The sequence below is a fragment of the Protomyctophum bolini genome (assembly GCF_963924005.1).
Source record: "Protomyctophum bolini genome assembly, chromosome: 8".
Classification (NCBI taxonomy): domain Eukaryota; kingdom Metazoa; phylum Chordata; class Actinopteri; order Myctophiformes; family Myctophidae; genus Protomyctophum; species Protomyctophum bolini.
In genome coordinates, this window is record NC_137869.1 from 15,022,756 (window position 1) to 15,043,528 (window position 20,773).

General features: G+C 46.3%; 1 protein-coding gene across 3 annotated transcripts in view; it reads right to left on the bottom strand.

Annotated features, from left to right (window-relative positions):
• The window catches only part of sh3rf1 (SH3 domain containing ring finger 1), a 74,735-nt gene that overhangs the window by 30,647 nt on the left and 23,315 nt on the right, over positions 1–20,773 (bottom strand). For all 3 annotated transcript variants that reach the window (XR_013964452.1, XM_080769341.1, XM_080769340.1), the window contains exons 3-6: positions 11,752–12,027; positions 9,588–9,683; positions 6,914–7,240; positions 1,738–1,851 (exon numbers count right to left, since the gene is read on the bottom strand). Coding sequence is in view for 2 of the 3 variants with exons in the window: in XM_080769341.1 (XP_080625467.1) it covers positions 1,738–1,851; positions 6,914–7,240; positions 9,588–9,683; positions 11,752–12,027 (813 nt within the window). In the remaining variant the exon portion in view is untranslated. The remainder of the gene's footprint in view (positions 1–1,737; positions 1,852–6,913; positions 7,241–9,587; positions 9,684–11,751; positions 12,028–20,773) is intronic.

Consider the following 20,773-nt stretch of genomic DNA (forward strand, 5'->3'; position numbering starts at 1 on the left):
ATGGTAAAGTATGTTAATACAATATTAACTAGTACATCTACAGTGGTTGAAGGTGGTCTCCCTTCTCTTCCATTGAAACATTTAGACCCTGGTGTCTGGTAGGATACCTACTGGTTGAAAATGAGTAAGCACCATCTCCACTGGGAAAGCGGCAGTGTTGGGGAAGTTACTTTTAAAAAGTAAGGCGTTATAGTTATCGTTACTTATCTAAAAAAGTAATTTGTTACTTTACTTTACATGAAATTATGAAAGTAACTACTTTACTTTACTTTAGAAAATAATAATATAAAAAACGGCCGAAACCGAATACCGAATATAGTAACTTTTTTTTTGAAGCTAGATCTATAAAGAATAGGGTTGGGAGACTTGGGACTTCATTAAAAAACATCTAATTAATTGGAGGCTTTGTGATGAATTCATCTCAATTAATCACATTTTAATCGCATATCAATAGGCATATTTGACCTGAGCAGTGAGCTTTTTTTCTACATAAGCATAGGCAATAAAACAAGTAGTAATAATTATAGTGATAATATTATCATTCATTGTTAAAGCTCCAAATGATATTCCCATTCGTCTTTGTGTCTGCCCGTGTGCTCGCAGCAGCGAGTGTGAGGGGTTGGGGAACGGGGTTGTAATAGTGAAACTAACGTTAGCTCCCATGCTAGCTAATAGCTTCCCTCGTCAACAGAACACCACCACAGATCGGGTGGAAGCTGCTGATATCACGTTGCTTGTGCCCGTGGATGGGAAATAAGATTTAAAAGGCTATGGAAGCATGGATGAAAGGCAAAGCACAGATGTGTGCAAAGTTTTGTCGGATCTGCCTGTGCATTCCGTCTGCTGCAGTGCGTGTGTGTTCTGTCAACTTCTGTGTTGACTGGCTGAATGCATAGTAAAGAGCGTCATAAGCATGCGCCCTTCCTGCGCTGGAAGTAGCAGATCTACAAGGTATCTACCCGTCGCAATGCACAGCACGTTGGGCTTGTACATCTGTGTTTCTCCCGCAGTTTAGTTGAATTATATCGATTCACAACTTTATTTGCCCCCTTCACTTCAGCAGCACAGAGACGCCTGTATGATGATAGACTCACGGAGCTGCATGGCCAGACTTTTTTCTCTGATCACATAAGTTGACATAACGCCATAACGCGGGTAGCGCTCGCACAATAACTATAGCGCCGTTATGGAATGGGGAAATGTAAAGCGTTAGGTTACAAGTTACTGCAAATAGTAGTTACGTTATGTAACGTAACGCATGTAAGGGCGTTAGTCACAACACTGGAAAGCGGTCATTCAGTTTTAGCTCAGCAGTAGAGATGTTGTCTCTCATGCCGGCTTTGAATCAGGTTTGGACATAAAAGTTACAGGTTGCAGCTTTTTAATGGCAGTTCCATTATTTGTATGCTGGTAAACGCAATATGGTTGCTGGTGAGTGGAAACCTTGCAACGGGAGTTTCAGAAATAGTGAAAATAGCAGATCTAACAGATCACACAACGCATCACATTGCAATGTGTTGTACGACTAAGTAGGGCTTTTGGTGTTAGCATTATGTCATGCTTTAGCCATTTTTGAAAAATCGAAGAACGACTGACATAGAAACATAGCTTTTTCAGAAAACAGTCAGGATGTAGAAGACATTTTTAGAATCTGATCTCAGGTCAGAATCGGTTAAGTGACGAAAAAAATAACATAAGTTGAAAACTGGAGATAGGAGGTTTTGTGTCCACACTTACCACTGGGATGGACGTATAGCCCTGTGTCTCCGAAGGGAATGTGAAGACCGTTGCCGTGGTAACAGGACTGCTGGGGGGCGGAGTCACAATGAGTCCAGTTGTGCAGATGTGTACCTGTGGTGGAAAGAGGACATCACATTGAGTTAGTTTAAATTCAGTTCATTTTGTAATTATTTTAAAAATGTATGTTCGTTTAGTCGGAATTCTCGGCACACATCAGTCTGTTGCCAGGGTGCCATTGCACCCTATTGGCTCCCCCTGCCAGTGAGGAGCCCCCACTGGGAGGACATAGCCCTCTGTAATACATACTCCATCCATTCAAAACCCCCAGCTGACAGCTCGTAGGGTTCACTAGTGCAGTGACAAACATTGCCCACCCCACCCGGCTTCCCTCCCCGAACATGGGCCAATTCTGTTGGTATAGAATAGATGCAAGACATATGCACTGCGGTGGATTGGAACCCCTAGCCTACATGGTCGTGGACAACCCTGCACTTTACTCCTGCACCTCCCTAGCACATCACATTGATTCATCACAGTACTACACTAGTAGTTTACTAGAACAAGCAGAATTTACATGTGGCTGCAAGCCAGTGTTGCAAATCGTTCGTGAGCTTGTAGATTGCCAATTTAACAGTCAGCAAGATGGTTTAAATGAATACAATGTATTCCCCAAAAGAAGCAGAATAGCATTATTATGCCTTTTACTCTGGAGAGGAATGTGCCTTAAGAGATGTTTTTCCATTAAACATTCCTCTCTGTTAGTGTAACAAGGGGAAATGAGATGACCTAGTTTGAAGTGCGACAAACAAAAATTTCACACTTTCCCAGGGCTATAAACGACATTGTGTAGGGAAATAGTTCTTTTCGTCGTGCTCCTTTTCAGAGCACGACGTGTGGCTGGCTGTGTAATCCCCCGGACGACTCGACCGTGACCACGTGTTCCCCGTGCAGCGATTGGCTCCGAGGCGGGATCAGGTGACCGTCCAGCTGAAGAGTGTGCTTGCCTGGCCTGCCCCCCCCCCCCCAAAAAGGTAAAGTGGAGAAAGGTGACTTCTCTAACACACTACATACTGCCAACCAGGAGAATATATGAAATATCTGAGAACATTAAGATTATATGGAAGATGCTTCTGAACATATCACTAGTTTGACTTTGACCAGTAAAGAAATGCTCAAAAAAAGAAAAGAGAAGTGAAGAAAGGTGACTTCTCTCTGCGGAGGAGGAGTTGGAGAAAGCAGCCACCAGCGAAGGCCCCACCACCACGTGTTGACTGAGTCAGTGTTGTCCTGGCAACAAGGCCACACTGTCCTACACACAATATCCCCTTGTGAGCTGTACTGTTGATGTGGGTCCGCCTGCCCGCTGTACTGTGTGTGTGTGTGTGTGTGTGTGTGTGTGTGTGTGTTGTACTGTGGGTCTGCCTGCACGCATGACTGGCCCTGACAGAGCTTTCCCACAAGGTGAGTCATTACAACCTCACTTTCAACCTACACTGGACATGCTGCCAACCACAGGCCAAAAACTACCCACCACTGTGTGGAAACGTGCGTTAGCCAGGCCGGCGCCACGGGGGTGCAAAAGGGTGCATTGCCCCCTTAACCCGACCTCCTTGCACCCCCATGTGAAAAGTGTGTTTTTATTTTATATATATATATATTTCTTTATTTTTGTAGGAAAAAACTTTTGCACACCTAGAAATCTATGCACAGGTGTGTAGGCCAGTGGACAACAATGAAAGCAATATAATATTAATATATAATGTCTGTGAAGGAATGTGTTGCGCGAGGCACACTATTTCATTAGTAGGCTATTCAAACTGGCGTCTAGTGTCTACAATTGCAATTCAAGGTAACATTAGTTCTTGCATTGAAGATGAGACCAGAACTCCAGATTAGATTAGAACGCAATAGATGTATGAAATAAAAATAACACTTGTTTTGCACCCTCGAAATTTTCGACTGCAACCTTACTCATTTCATCCTGGAGCCGGCCCTGGTGTTAGCTCTAGATTCATGAAAAGTTACATTTTAACGGCCTGATGCAATGAAAAAAAAATATTTTGACGTTTCACTCTGAAACAGAAAGCTGTATGTTTTTTAACCAATCAGATTCAGAACGTCACATCCCTCCAGGCTATGGGACGTAGCTTCGTTACGTGTGCGACGCCCATGCAGATTGTTTGTTTTCAAAGTGACAGACACGGGCAGCAACGCTTGTGGCTTATTTCTAACCTATAATGTTTTCAGATACATATTTTAACATGATGATTACGTTTAAAACGAGTAATACCCTGTCTGGACTCTGGATGTCATCTTGAATGAGATTAAAAACGGAGTAGTTCTGTAATCAGCTGTGTTTGGAGGACGACACAGCAATGGGAATAATACAGGTGAATTAAATCAAGATTCATTTGACACTCGACACTCGACAATCATCACGTTTTCGATTAAAGAAAGTACATTTTATGGACTTTTGATATATTAAAAAAAAACACAAAAATGAAAAATGTTCCCATTGTTTTGGCATCCATTGTTAGTTATGACCATATGATGACTACGGATACGAGTCTAAAAGTGTGAAAAACGTATTTTTCATTTCACTAGGTCTTTAACCCGTTTAATCTCCCGGTGTCATTTGGGGATTTTGCTACATGTGAACCACGCTGTTGCCGTCGGGCAGAAACCTCTTATATTCTTTACACATACACCCTGCTGCAAAGACTTTTGTACTTTCACTTATTCCACCGCTGAACAAGAAGATGGAAGAACTAGAAAGAGCTTCACAGGGATAATCGTGAGGGGTAGAACATCGTTTCTCTTTTGAGCGAGGCTGCCGGTTTCGGCACATTAACTTTTACGACCAATTTCGGCAGCGAAATAAACATGATTGAAAAACATCAAGACAACGCAAGAGAAGGGGGCGGGGGGCTTGGGAGGGAGGGGACTTTTCTGACCCTTTTGGCAGCCACTCCGCTCTCTTTTATTGTTGTTTTGTACCGCTAACTTTGAAGAAAAAGAAACATGAGAGTACAGATGAGGAGATGGGAAAAGAGAGACCGCAGCGGTGACTACAGTACAGCGCCCAGGGAGACCATGTCCTTTTGTCCCTTATTATAAAACATGCCGGTCTATAACTCAAAACGGATTGTAAGGTAGGTGCCCTCACTGGAGAGAGGATCACCTTACTGCCATGAGGGAGTGAGGGCTTAAACGCCAACAGTATCCTTGTTAATAATTAGCCGAGAACAGGCAAAGTCTGGAGTCTTTAAAGGCGTGATTATGTCGTCTCTCTCTTGCCCGCAGGATAAAGAAATCTTTTAATCAGAGGATGAATCAGATGGTATATGAAAGGCGGAGAGGGTTGTAAAGACAAATACAACATGAAATAAAGAGCCTTTTGTTCTGTAAATACACAAACTGTCTCTCTCAGACACGGATGAAAGCAGACACCAGGACTATGTGATGATTGCAGTGTTGTCTGTGAAAAGCCGTCTGAACGTACAGTATAAGGCGGTTTCTGAATGGAAGGGGGAAAAGAGGAGAAAGGATATGTGAGGGCAACGCAAACCCACATCTGCCTCTGATAAGCCTGGCATCGTATACAGCCTGCGCTGTCACAACATTACACTGTAATGCCTTGATTAGTACTTGGTTCGTTGCATACCAAAAAAACGTACAAAATAAACCGTACTTTTTCGTAAATTAACACCGTACTTGATCATATTACAGCGTTTTTGGTGCGCTTGAATTTGATTCCTGAAAAGTAACAGTTTTGGACATAATCAGGTTTCCACTCGACAGAGACGATATAATAAATTGTGCACATACTGTACAGGGAGACGTTTATGCAAAAAGACAAGCAGCAGAAACTGCAGGGAGCAGGCTGTGACGTGGCAGGATTGCTTGCTTGTATTGTGTTTTTAAGCCCCTATATACTTTGTCATGCAACGTGTACAAGCTCACAGCAAGCTAAACATCTGCTCTTTTTGCGGAACATCTTGAATATGTTTTAACCCATTTAGGCCTGACCTCAAAATTAAAAAAAGATATATTCTAAATCCTCCAGTTTTCTGAAAGAGAGAGAGAGAGTGTGTGTGTGTGTGTGTGTGTGTGTGTGTGTGTGTGTGTGTGTGTGTGTGTGTGTGTGTGTGTGTGTGTGTGTGTGTTTGTGAGTGAGTGAGTGAGAGTGAGTGAGAGTGAGAGTGAGAGTGAGAGAGAGAGTGAGAGAGAGAGAACCACTACTCTAGTGCCTCTTGCCTGGCAGTCAGTCAGTCACACAGCAGCTGGGAGCTATAGCCTTTTCTAACGGGTTGCTGTGGAAACCTCGGGGCCCCGAGCTGTTGAGTGTTTTTTTCCCTCTCTCTCTCTTCTTTCGCAGGCGAGTGGAGTCACGCATCCGTGATTTCAAAACGCTTGGATGGAGCGATGGCCTGTTGGCTATGATAGGTTATTGGGGGGTTAAGGGAGGGGAGAGGGGGGGGACTCTGGGTAATTGCTGACAGTGGGAGAGAGCTGGAATGTCGACTCAAAACAAGAGAAACAAGAAGTGTCGCAGGATATATGGATACCGCTTCGGAGTTGCGTGACTTCTCTGACACAAGCCAAACAGGATGTCGACATGTCAGCTGGTCTAGAGGGGGAACACGTCACCCAAGACGCCTTGATCAACAGAGAGAGAAGTGGTGGTATGCATGCAAGAATGCAAGGGGCGATGCACGGACCGTGGCCAACAAACAAGTTGGTGTCAAATCTGGAAGTGTTTTGCTCTCGAATGTTGAAGAAAGTGTTTGTGTGTGTGCGTATGTACGTGTGTGCGCGTGTGTGTGTCTGTGTGTGTAGGGGGCTCCACTGCTTCGCAGCGATGGATAAAATCCTCACTTCGGGGAAATAGAACAGAGATAAGCTGGGACGCGTTTTGAACTTGTAGACCTTCCAGTTTTATGTGCAAGTTACAAATCAGGCCTTACGGCTCTGGCTAAACACACTTGATTCAACACACACACACACACACACACACACACACACCGCACTTCCAAAAGATCAACTCTGAGGGTATTTTGTGGTTGTCCATCAGCTGGCAGAGGGTAACATTTGGGGATCGGGGAGTATAGCTGCAATGCAGCATCTCTCCCTCCTCTAGTGCTGACGCAGTGTGTGTGGCATCCATCCTCACCTGGGATGGAGCGCTGCAGGAGAGGCCCCCAGTGAGCTCTCCAATGCGAGCGGCCGCCGTGGGATTGCTGGAGCTGATGAGCACGGGCCCACTGATCTCCATGGAGTGGCGCTGGGGCGGCGGCGCCAGCGAGGGCTTGTGGGACATGGTGAGTGAGGTGAAGGAGTGACGTTTCTTGCTGTTCTTCTTCTCGGTCGCACGCTGGCCCCCGCCATTGCTCTGGGGCCCCGACGAGGAGGAAGCGCCCCCCTCCACTGTTGGGTCCCCCCCACCGCCAGAGTCCGACGGCTTGTCCAGCTCTATGAGCTGACGGGCTGCTGAGTTGAACTGTGGAAGAGAGAGAGGAGGTGGGAATGACAGAGGGAGAAGTATGGGGCGTGTTTGAGGGAGGGGGAAGTGAGAGAGAGAATAAATGGTAAATGGTGCATTTATATAGCGTCTTTATAAGGCACATAGACACATTCATTCACACACACATTCATTCATACACCAATGGCGGTGGAAACCATGCAAGGCACCAAGGTGCTCATCAGGAGCAATTAGGGGACACCAACTCTGGGGTCCAGGATCAAACTGTGAACTGGTTCCCAAGCGGCTGCTCTACCCATGAGCCACTGCCGCCCCCAATAGTAGTTGTTAATAATGATAATGCACTGGCTCAAATCTGGAGTCCCGGAGTTCCAGAGGGTCCCCAAGAACAGTTCAAACACGTCAGGTGTTCAGAAAACTATTATGCTAATCTCTTTAATCACGTCCTTTTGGTTGCAAACGTGTTCATTCAAATGTGGGATGTTCCAGCTGGAGTGCCGCTCGATGCGACAAGTCGTGCCTTTGCATTGACTTTGCATGTAATCACGGCGCTCAAACAAATATCTTCTTGTCCATTGTGAACACAACTTATCAACCCTATGTTATGTTTCCGCCAGTCGAAAATAGCCACAGGCGATGCGATTATGAAAAAGCTTGCAAACCAACCACGGTGATAATGAAAGCTGTGACTGTTCATAGTGAAGCTGAGTCCCTCTGTCCTTACACAGGAGAGACGGAGAGCAGAGGGCAAACAGAGGACATCTGGTTCTGGGAGGGTGTGATGGTGGAGATTCGATGTAGACCAAAAACAGAAACCACTAGTATAGAGCCCTGAGGGATTCCTCTCATCAACGTATGGGGTTTCTAAACCATGTCAAACACATCTCAGTCAAGACTAGGACTGTAACTTTTTCCATTAATAGAATAATTGAAGTGTGTTCTTTATCCGGTATATTAACAAATAGACCAAAAAAAAGAATGTCACATCACATTGTGAGCTTGTAGATCGACAAATTTTCAATAGCCAGTTAGCCACCAAGTGGTTAAAATGATTGTGATGCTATATTAAGTACATTTTCTGATTCACACCCGCCGAATCAGATATGAGGATTAACACAAGTTCAACATCATCATCATGTCTGGAGCCTTGTCAGCGTTTAATGTCAACACCAGCTTTTGCACCTCCCGTCCACAAACAAGTGGAAAAGGTGATTAAAAAGCCACCAGCAAACCAGTAGAAAACTTTGTACCAGATTGTGCTGTAAAAAGCAGATAACTGCTCCGAGCTACTTTCACCTTTGAACGTGTTGTGCTTATTTATTCATGGGACAGGAGCAGCAGCAGCAGCAGCAGTGTATTATCCGTCACCCCCACAGAGAGCACAAACAATTGAGTTATTCTGCTAAAATCGCTTTTCTGTGAAACACCCCGGCGGGATATCGGGGGAATAGGGAGTCGCACAACAAAACGGGGAACAATTATTTTCCACCTTATAGGCAGAGATGACACGAGAACTGCCGTTTATCAAAGAACTGCAGCGGGATGACGGCTTAGCAGATACGGGTTCTAGTTGCAGTCAATGATCTTTCATTATGTATATGGATCACTGCTGATGCTCTCCAAGTCAGAAGCTTATTTATTTACATTTATAGTTAACCTCATGAACCCTAGCATGATGCATCCCTATTCTGGGGCAAGTCGTACTAGGCAAACATTTGATGGAAAGAGCAGATCTACAAGCTTACAAAACGTCACGTTGTGAGCTTAGTAGAAGGGCTATTTTCACTGTTTCACGTACAACAAAGTATATAGGGGTTTATATTATTACTGGTTGTGTGTTCTGCCCTAAGATTGAATTGGTTAGCAACAATCTGCCCTTTTGCTATAGCAACCATTCCTACACTATATTTTGCCTTTGTTTCAGCCATGCATTCACAGCTGCATTCACACCTAGTATGACGGTGATATGGACAGATATGGGCAGGTGCGCGCCACCTGCCACTGCCCTTCCTCTGCGTATGAGCTGTAGAATGTGCGTGCGTTGGTGTGGTGATGCGCTGATGCCGCAAAACAATTATCTGCCAAAGCATAAATTAGGATTGGAGAAAAAAAAGTGAGATGAAATCTGAGCCATCCAACCGCCTGTAACTTCAAAGACACCTTTGGTGCTTCTCTGAAATACATATTTCAGCATTTCACAAAGGTGAAGGGAAGGAGAATGTCGGCTGACTTCATCAAGAGAAACTAGTCACTCTCGTGTTCCGCCTCAGGGAGCTGCTCCGCAGGAGACCGTGGGGGGAGGTGGGGGGTGCAGGAACTGGGGGTTTTGTGATGTTCAGGAATTCGGCTAACAAGTTCTGCTTACCTCAACATACGAGATGGGGAAGATTCCAATTTTATCTCCTAGCATTCCCTCTGCCCAGTTCTCATCCACTCTGCGGATAACAGTCAAGATATCATCCTGAAATGTGAGGAGAGAGAGAGAGAGAGAGAGAGAGAGAGAGAGGAGCCTTGTTACCGGGCAGAACATTGTTAAGCATGCTGTTAACTAGTTTTCCGTCCTCTAGGAACAAATAGTTAGTGAGACAGACGCATTAACTGTGAGGCGATGGTTGGTGTGTGTGTGTGTGTGTGTGTGTGTGTGTGTGTGTGTGTGTGTGTGTGTGTGTGTGTGTGTGTGTGTGTGTGTCAGGGGGATTCATTAAAGGCAGTTTGCCCGGGAGTAAAACAAGGGAGCTTAATATAGAGAACTCCTTTTGGAAAACAGCACACTAAGCATTTTGCCTTCTTTCTTTTTTCGCTTGGCATAAATAAAACATATAGTACAGAATTTGACAGTACATCAAGAAACATTACAGTAGAGTGGGATTCATATATTCGTACAGCATTTTTCCTCATTTGTACATCAGGCAGATTTTCTTTTAGATATGGGTGTGAACTTTTTTCTGAAGAAAAAACATTGAGCTACCAGTGTACCTGAGTCCTGACTCGTACACACAGTCAAATCTGTAGTGTTCATTTCAACACTGAATTTAAAGTACGTAAACGTAGCCAAACGGTGGGTCCGTTTGGTTCCATCTGTACTTTATTTAAAAACAATCCATGCATGAGTCCACTTCTTTTCACCTGATAGTTTCCCCGGTTGGACATAAGGCATGGAAGGAACACGTTATTCCAACCAGTTCCTTTCCCTTCCATCAGGCTGGCCTGGGGGAGGCAGTATATATACTGCCTCAGAGACCAGGATTACTGCTTGTTTTTTGTGAGGGTACCTCTAGGGGACAGAAAGGCACTTTTGCCAACCCTACCTAGCACTGATGACACGGAGGAGAGAACACGCCCCCAGCGACCACAGCATCCCCAGCGGGAATCAATCCCAGGACCTTCTATCTTTGAGGCGACTGCACTACTGACTGTACCACCGTGCCCCCCCTTCTGTACTTTCTTGGCCATTAAATCACCTGTGTAACTGAGGGGAACACTGAACTAAGATCTGGTCCTTTAATGTGTGCTGTGCCTGACTCATACTGTACAGATTTAATTACTGCTGCTCATCTCTCTCTCTCTCTCTCTCTGAGTGGACAACCCTCTCGAGTCGTCGCAGTGTGTTTGGAACTTGAGAAAATGATTGCTTGGGGGAGAAAGATCGAGACAGAGAGAGAGAAAAGTGCGTCACCGTAATTAGAGGCCCTTTTTTAGCCCTGGCCATTACCAACGTGGCAGCACCCGGGGGGGGGGGGGGGGGGTGGCAACTGTGGTGTGTGTCTGTGTGTAATATGTGTTTGTGCATCTCTCTCTCACCTAGCGCCGTCTGTCACGATTATGATATTTGTAATCAACATCGATTTACAATTTGTGACCAGATTTGACTGAGAGCCTGCCATCGCGCACAATCCAGCTTTTCACCAGAGGAGAAAAACGTTTTATTTTTTTAAATGTGTTAATATCACAGGCAGACTCTTCACACTAGAGCATGTCTGAAATAAGTGTCAGAGCTGAAATCGACATGCAAATCTGAAATAAATGCTTAAACATGTAGCTAGGTGTAATGTTAGAGACCACAGAAGTTAACCCGTTTTCTCAACTCGCTGTTTTCTGCAAGACATTCTATAGTATATCTCCAAAACTGGTGGGTCAACATGAAAAACCAATGTCAATTTGAAGCTATGATTCACTGCTTTCATATGACAAGAAAAAAACGAAAATTCCAAATAATCCAATGGCAGTCCCTCAGTCAAATTTGGTTACATTTAGGCATTTACAGTAGCAGACAAGCTAAAGGTAAACACAACTCAATACAGTAAGCAAGATAACACAACTCAATACAGTAAGCGGTTCTGGACAACCGTGGGTTGTGACACCGGGCACTGCACTCCCTGTGGGGGGGGGGGGGGGGGGGGGGGGGGGGGGGGGGGAACGCGTGTGTCAAAGTCGGTGGGGTTCTCTAGTTACAGTACGTGCATTACAGCCGTACACACAGACAAAGACACGGTGCATTTATAGGTATAGAAGAAGATGGTGACTCTCACCTTGGAGAAAGGCAGACAGTCCTTGTCGGCCTCCTTGTCCTTGAGCTCAAAGTCGTAGAGGGCTTTGCACTGGGGCGGGGGCTGGGGGAGGGGCTTGACGATCTGGACGAAGTTGGTGGGGAAGAAGCCGTGGACGCCACCCATCTCGCCGTGGTACCAGTTCTCGTCCACCTGCCGTCGCAGGATGATGATGTCACCCTTGCTGAACTTGAGGTCGCCGGGCTCCTTGCCGTCGTAGTTGTACAGGGCCTTGGCGCATGGCAGCTGGGGCACGCCCTGGAAAAGATACAAGGAGAGTATGGATAACATGGCAGCTGGGGCACGCCCTGGAAAAGATACAAGGAGAGTATGGATAACATGGCAGCTGGGGCACGCCCTGGAAAAGATACAAGGAGAGTATGGATAACATGGCAGCTGGGGCACGCCCTGGAAAAGATACAAGGAGAGTATGGATAACATGGCAGCTGGGGCACGCCCTGGAAAAGATACAAGGAGAGTATGGATAACATGGCAGCTGGGGCACGCCCTGGAAAAGATACAAGGAGAGTATGGATATGAATTATACAACATAGTTCTGACTTCCGACCAAGCAATGTGATTTGTTGAAATTCTCTCTACCAGTGCTCAAATGAGCATGACAGCACACCTAGCCGTGTGGTCCTTGAAATTAAAACGTTTGAGAAACACCGGCATTGTAATTGTATAGCAGACGTAAAGTCCACATACCAGCTCTGTCTGACCGGTGTGATAAAAACGGTTCCGGAAACAGTTCCGAGCATGATGGAACCGATTCCGGATATGGTTCTGGATCCTGGATCAACCTTAGAGGTCTGTTCAGTGGGGAGAACAGAGTGTTCCTCCACATGCACACTCCTCACTGTCAGGTGAACAGGAGCAGCCTGTGCTGGTGAGCATTTATACTATCCAGTTATTACACTGTGTATTTACAGAACCTCTTCACAATGTTACTGTCTGGAATATAAGCGTACTGCATGAGGACAGACAGCAGTACATAATAGTTCCTCAGAGAGAGGGAACTACTTGTGGTCAGGGAAAAAAAGAGGGAGGAACAGTTAAAGATGTTCCCAAAACTTTAACAATCATGGATAATTCATCACCACTCAAGAGGGCGGACATTCATTTTGAAAGCAGGACTATAGCATAAGAGTGGAGCAGAAAACACACACACACACACACACACACACACACACACACACACACAGGATTTCACTGTGTAGTTTACTACAGTTATCTTAGATCCTCCTTAGATCACTGTGTAGTTTACTACACAGTGAAATCCTGTGTGTGTGTGTGTGTGTGTGTGTGTGTGTGTACTATGCCTCAAAAAACACTGGACCGAACACGCATGCTTGACATAGGAGTTGTCACAAGACAACAAACCCATAACGAATCTGTGCATGCGCAGCGTGTCTCAGAGAGACACTCTAACCGTGTTGTTTGTGTCCCCCTGGAAGTGACAAAGCCTGTGTTTGTGGCACCGCCACGGTGTGCAGTGTGACGGAGCTTTGGCCGGCTCTCTTGACGAGTTGACTGATGCAGAGCCTTATAGCCCTTTATCTCCCCCCAGGAGGGAGGGTTTTGTGGTCTCGACCTGCTAGTCTGGAGGCCCCTGAAAGGCCCTTTTCAGGGGGGTGACAATCCAGGGGAAAGGGGAGGAGGGAGGGGTGGAACGGGGTTGGTGTGTCTGTGTGGAGGGGCGGGGGGGTTTAGAGAGCGAGAGAGGAGCGTCAATGAGCTCCATTCAGGCTGTGTCGTCTATAAGGAGGGCTGGGGTCCAAAACTGCCCCGCGGGCTGCTGATTTTACAGCCCATTTATACTACCGGAAACAGACAATCTACAAGCACTGTGACGCATTTTCAGCTTGTAGATCGGCTATTTCCGCAACTAAGCATACTCTAACTGAGGCTTTTGGAGTTGTTCTGCAGTGTTCAGAATCAGAATCACTACCAACGGTGGGATGCGGGGCGGGGAGGGTACACTGCGATACTCAACTGAGCACTGCGATGAGCCGAGAATGAATCCAGCCAGGGAAACACCACCTCCACGGGGACGGCCCTGGAGAGGGTTAAAGCACGGAGGCGTTCTCTCTCTGTGTCCTTGTGAAAGGCTAACGAAGCGTTTAAAGGGCTTCAGAGGAGGATCAAAGTACAGAGCTGAGGCATGATGGTGAGGCAGGGTGACACTGTCCCGCTGCACACAATCACACAGCAGTGATCAGAGCAGTGTGGCTCTGTGTGTGTGTGTGTGTGTGTGTGTGTGTGTGTGTGTGAAGGGCCAGCTTGCGGTCAGAGACAGACAGAGAGACAGAGGAGGGATGGGGTACTGCAGCACCCCCATCCCGCCCCCGAAGATCTGGGCCTCTTTTCAGGTGGGGGGAGGGCGGGTGGCTGGGCCTAAGGCCCGCCCACACCTGGCAGGGGAGCTTTGCTTGGGAGCTTGAAAAGAATATGTGTGCACTGTGCATGTGCACATGGATGTCTGCCCCGGTGCAGAGACAAACAGCATTTCAACAAAAAGAAAATGGATTGAGTCTGCATGCCAGTAAAAAAAAGAAAAAAAGCTCAGTTAATTTCTTTATTATTGCCGCTGTTATTTATCATCATTCGTGACTTTTGAGTCTGTAGTCTCAGAGCTTCACTTATGCCCCGCTATATCGGTCATTATTTGACATCGAACTGCAATGCAGACTGTTGTGTAACTTGTGTCCCAATTTCAATCTGGCTCTTAGGGCTGGAAAAATGCAAATGAAAAAGTGGAAGCTCTGGCGGTGTCTGGTTCAAATGATTACAACATATTGGGCTTGTGCAAAAGAAACCAACTCTGGCTTCTGTTTATGCAAAAAACAGGTGTTACTTCCTCGCAATGCGTACACGCCAAAAAAATAAAAAGGAACACGACTGACTCAAACAGCACACAGCTTTTGACTCTGATGAAATGAAAAAGGTGGACCCTGTTGTAAACGAGTGTAAATGCTTTATCATGGTTCATCCACAAAGTAACAGTTTGTGTATAGACGTGTGCTTTCATTTGAAATGTACCCATTCTGCATACTGTGAAATAATGTCAATCAATTGATCGTAGATAAACATGGTTACTACAATCAGGATAAACAACACCATTCTTACTGTAGAGCACCTACTGTACACTACTCTCCCTTGGTCCTCGATATCCCCTTCTCCTGGCCTCACACAAGAGAGGCTGTCAGCATATTCACATTTCCATGTTTCACTCGGCTTAACATAGAGGGGGGGACTTTAGGGGCCCTCTGAATGGAATAGGTGTGTGTGTGTGTGTGTGTGTGTGTCTGAGAACGGGGAGGGGGGTTAATATCCGGTCTGGGAGGGGGGTGTGTACCGTGGTCCAACATAAAGAGGCAGGCCACAGTCTAGTCCAAAACCTCCCATCTGGACCAGAGAGATTGAGACGGGCCTGTAACTGTGTTTCTCACTGTATAGAAGAAAAGAGAAGGGAGGGCCCATCCACCCTCCCCACAGAAACGCTACTCGCCAGGCTCGTTTCAGCCAATGAGGCGCGCACACACGCACAGAGAGAGAGCACAGAGGAGCTGTGTGTGTGTGTGTATCCCCAGAGACAGGGACAAGAGACTGCATTAGGACACATCTTCTCTGCATCATTTCTCCCTCACAGATAAGGCCTTGTGCTACCAGAGAGCCACGGGAAAATAAACACTCCATCAGATAGACACCCCCATTCTCATCAAGGAAGAGAGAGTCTTCTTCCTGCACCTCGTTCTGTCACTCTCCCTGCAGTGCAAGTTTACGGAAGTAATTATATGACAGCATACATCTCTGTCAGGTAGCGTTATCAGATGGTTGCTTCTCTAATGAGAGTCTGCACCACAACTAATGACTCGCAACCTCTTTAAAGATTTAAAGCATACGATTTGCACACTACACAAGTACACGCACACGCAGAGCCAGCAGCGACCACTTACCATGATCCGCTTAGCAATACGGAAGTGCTGGAGGATGAATAGATAAGCAAATGAGTTGACGCGACAATGGATCAAAGTACGCTACCACAAGAAAACACTTCTCGTCAGTCATCATGCAAGCCACAAACACTGCATGTGTGGAGGTTTGTGTTGTGCAGTTGATTTATAAACCCTGTATTTGTGTTCCCTTTGTGGAAAATGCAAATTGAAACGTACAAATGTGCCTTTAGAAACATAATACGTGCCTTTAAATACCACAATATGGACTTTTATGAGGGATTAAAGCAAAACCTAAACAACAGACCAGAGAGATCCTCTCTCTGGTCCTCTCTTCCCCAACTAAGGATGAACCAAAAAAACAAGGGATAAATGACATTTAAATTATTTCACAGTAGGACTGAAGTGACGGCAATGTTTAGAAATGTGTGGGTGACATAGTGCCTTTAGTCTGCTTGGACTGTAGCCTGTTGTAAAATGTGAAATTACAGAGTATGTGTGTAACTAAATTAATAGCTCACACATTTAAACACTAGTATAGGGAGTGCACTCTGTGCTGTCTGTGTGTGTGTGTGTGTGTGTGTGTGTGTGTGTGTGTGTGTGTGTGTGTGTGTGTGTGTGTGCATTCAGAATGTAAAACCATTCAAGTCTGAACGGACCTTTACACAAGGTGTTGTCCCATAAACGAGACTGAAGCGTTAATTTCATCAAAGTCTGTGTCACCTAAACATTAGTGCCAAAACTCTTTAACTGCAGCACGTTGTGCACCTAAATGAAAACACATTGTGCCCCCTGGATGCATTAAAAAAGCAATGTTTTCACTTTAAAACACTGCAGCATAAGTGCGCACTCACGCTCCATTGCGTGTGTGATACAAAGCCAAGAAAAGCTGTTTGCAGTCCCACCTTCATTGTAGATAAGATTGCAATTAAACCCGAAGTGCAAAGGGATTTGACACACAGTAAAAAAGCATTGCTTAATCCATTTGTGACTCTGAGAGTGTGCAGAATGTAAAATGAGCACCGAGGATTTCACTGTGCCACACGATCATTACTGAGACACAAGTGTCAAGTCAGCAACCACCCAGTGAACACGCTGGCATGAGATGCGAGACGTAGGTCATGGGGCGGTAATTAAGCTAACACCTTGCTTTTTAGGCGGCTGTGCGTGCTGCTGACATTTTCAAAACAGAGCCTATGCTAAAATATGCAGCTTCAACAGGTTGCGGCAACTTGTCTTTGCCCTTATGAACACATGTGTACCGTGCCATCTTGGCCAGTGTGGAGAGTAGTGCTAGACATGTTGAACCATGTTGAGCAAATCGGGAACAGACTGCCAAGTCTCTAAGTACAACGGCCGTGAGCAGGAAAGCTACACGTAAAACTTCTACGCCGTCAGCAGTCTGTGTGTCGTTGTGTGTGTAACCACACGAGACACAATCCTCTAGACTAGAGGCTCCCGACCCTCCCTTGCGTCTCTGTGCTCCCTATGAGGAGCTCAAGAATCTCTGCGGGGGGCTGGAGGTGCTTGGAGGGGGTGGGGGGCTGTCTGACTGTATTTTCTGCCCCTTCCACCGCTACACACGAACCAGCGAGAGGACATGACAGGCATTCTCGTCAGAGGAAGCAGCAGGATCTCTCCACACACACACACCCCCATTCCTGGGGACACTCCGTCTTCATTAGCATGCCAGTGTTTACTGATGGCCGCCGCTTGCCGAGCGCCGCGGCCGTAGCGACGCACAATTATGGAAGTGTGGAATTCTGAGGGCAGGGGCCATCTTGTTTTCATTAGAGCTCCATTACTTTAAATTGGTTCCTAATGGCCTTGTTTATGACCACCGAGAGACAGCTTTCCTTCCCCACGGCCTCCCAACACCGTCCGTCTCCCCCCCAGTCCCCCCGGTCCTAGGGCCTCCTTCTGTGTGTCACACATAGGACAACAGAGAGCGACAGTCCTCAGGCTGACTGCAGCAGTATAGGCATTCTGTCCTTCTGTGTGTCACACATTAGGACAACAGAGAGAGACACAGTCCTGGCTCACTCACACAGTGAGGACAGGCTCACTGCAGCAAGGAGGTATTCATCAAGTCAGAGGTTTGCATGTAAAGCCAGTGGGGTCCGACAGAGGCAGAGTTAAGCGGGTCAATAATTAATCAGGGAAGTAATCAGGAACACAAAAAAGCAACTAAGAGGCAGGAACTTGTGTGTCCCAAATACACAGATGAATACGTAGTGGTGGTGAAAACAATTTGCAGTGAAACTTTGAAACTTGTTCTATCTCCATGCAATCATATGGATCTCGGAATAGACATGGGAACAGAGTGGCTTCATGTGGATATGGAACTCCATGTGGCATCTATGTTATGATGTAAGACAGTAAAGACACCAATCTATTGACACCTGATCCGAGCCCCCTTTGTCTGTCATTATAAAATCAAAATTAAATAAAAGATATTTGAAAAAAAGTGGAGGTAGTAGGTTCCGACACACACACACACACACACACACACACACACACACACTTATGGACGGCTAGCCCAGGCGTTATCATCATGCCGCCTTGTGACTGACATTTTTGTCATGCCAGCCTTGTGACCGACATTTTTTTTTAAAGATTTGTTTTTGGCTTTTCTGCCTTTAATGATAGATACAAGTGAAGAATGACAGAAAAGGGGAGAGACACGCAGCAAAGGTCAACATGAACGGGACTCAAACACGTGACGCGCTGTCAGGCCAGACCCTATATGTGGCATGCACCTGGACCACTAGGCCAGCGGGCACCTCGTGACATACAAAGGAAGTCAATATCATTTTTAAAGTATTGTATTCCTGCATTTGTTAAATCAGTGCCCTTGCTATTCTGAAGAAAACTAAAACTAAAACTGGAATTAGTTTTGATCAGTACAGTATGTGATTTCATAGCAAATTAGACTATGAACAAAATAAGAACATTATGTTGTCAAAATAAGAACATTATATTTGATGAAAAGAAAAGTCTTGCCAATTCGTCCGGGTAGCTTTGCAGGAGGTTAGTGGCTAACCTCCCGCAGAGCCATCTTACCCAGAGTCCCCTAGGGCATCTCCAATATGGGCCAAACTTTGGTTCGTCTCCACATTGGCTGGTTGTGGGGTCGTCATTGCAATGGCCAAGTAAATGCAGTTTCTCCTCGAGAGGTAAAGTGATGGCAAAACAAACCCGTGGTAGACAACGATAATGACACATGGCAGACGATGACAAATGGTAGATGATGGGCACAGCGGGAGATATTTATCCACCCAGCTGCCTTTCATAAATAGGCAGACACGCCAAGCGAGGAGCACACTCAACTCTGGCTTTCGAGAAACACTGCTGTGTTGGGAGACTAATTCGCCTTGTTTGTTCCCCCCACCAACCCCTCACACTACACAGCGCCATGAGGACACGCAAATTGGTCTACAAACACACAGCCTCTCAGAGCCGTCTGGACGCCAGATGGAAGTCTGTCTCGCACGTGAGTGAGAGTTGGAACATGAGATTTCCACTGAGGTCCAAACTCCTGTTTCCCCGTCTGCCTAGGTCACTGGTTCTAAACGTGGGGTCTGGGAGCCCCACCAGGGGTCCAGAAGGGTTGAAGGGGGTCTCCCTAGTGCCTAGTTAAACGACTCGTATTTAGGAACCAAATGAACCCTTACAGGTCTGTAACCCTGAGAGTGGACAAATGGGTCCATTTGTCCACTCAAGTCAAGAGTTAAATTACAATACCACTGATGACAGACAACCCTGCATGGCCCGGTACTGAGGTTACGTACCAGGACAGACAGTGTGTTCTCTTCCCCAGGGGGCCCAGTTACAACACACACCTCTGGAGTTAACCAGCCACTGACCCCTAACAAACCCTCCTTTTTACTGCCAGTTCCTGACCCCTGGCTGCAGCGCTGGGGCCCATGGGAACCTCAGTCCTTGGCTGTGATCAAAGCCTGACGGGCCCCGGAGAGAGGCAGGGTACGAAGGGGCCCATAAGGCTGCCATGTGTGAAGTCCTCGATGAAAACGGCGATTTTTCGGTTTGAAACAGGGGAGGAAAATTCTATTAAAAAACTAAATACATGGAAAACGGAGTGAAGACACTGGTGGGGCGGGGGCATTTAGTAAGCTACAGATTAGTCATCAAAAAGAAAAGACTTTTAGAAGGAAGGGGGTCTGGATTTATGGAAAAACTACACCAACAGAGCAGTCGCCCATACGGTTTTCATAAAGCCGTGTGTATGTGTGTGTTGGCTCTGACTATAGCACATAGGTGCTATTGCATGGAGGCCCCCTCCTTTTCATATAAGTGTGTGTGTGTGTGTGTGTGTGTGTGTGTGTGTGTTGTCTTTACCTGGCTGGCATCAGTCCAGCTACAGTACGAACTAAGGTTGGTTTGGTTCTGGGTGGCCCAGGATCACACAGCCGGCTTGTCGGACTGGAGAACAGAACTCTCTATCTTTGTGCCAGTTCATACACTGGACTTTAAAGAGAGCTCTCACAGGAAGGAACACGCTCACATTTCAGGGCGAGAGACACCGAGCGAGGCAGGGAGGGGCCTAAAGCTGGGAAACTGGAAAATGGAATGGGGGGGAAGGGGGCAAGGAGAGCCTGCCGCCAGATCAAAAGAGTGAAAAGAGAACCGAGCCTGGCCGCCTGAGCTGAACCTGTCAGAGTTGAGGGTTCTGCAGTGTAATGGGGCAGACAGAACCTCTGGGCTCCAACGGGAGCCAGAGACACGGCGGGTCCTGCTGGCCAAGACCAATCTACTAAAGCAGGACCAGCTGCGAGAGCCAGGAGAGGAAAAACAAAACACTACAGTCTACCAGACTGAGTCTGGTAAGTCTACACACACAACCACACGCACAGCTCAGGTAGCGCTGGGCCATGTTTATTCAAAAGCGTTATCATGATATTAACAGCCCTGAACATTTGGTGTTCGAAACATCTCAAACTTTTTATAATGTATTCAATTCACCTCCCTCAATGTTTTAATATATTTATTGACTGAAATCAGACTACTGAAGAACACTGTTTGAAGAA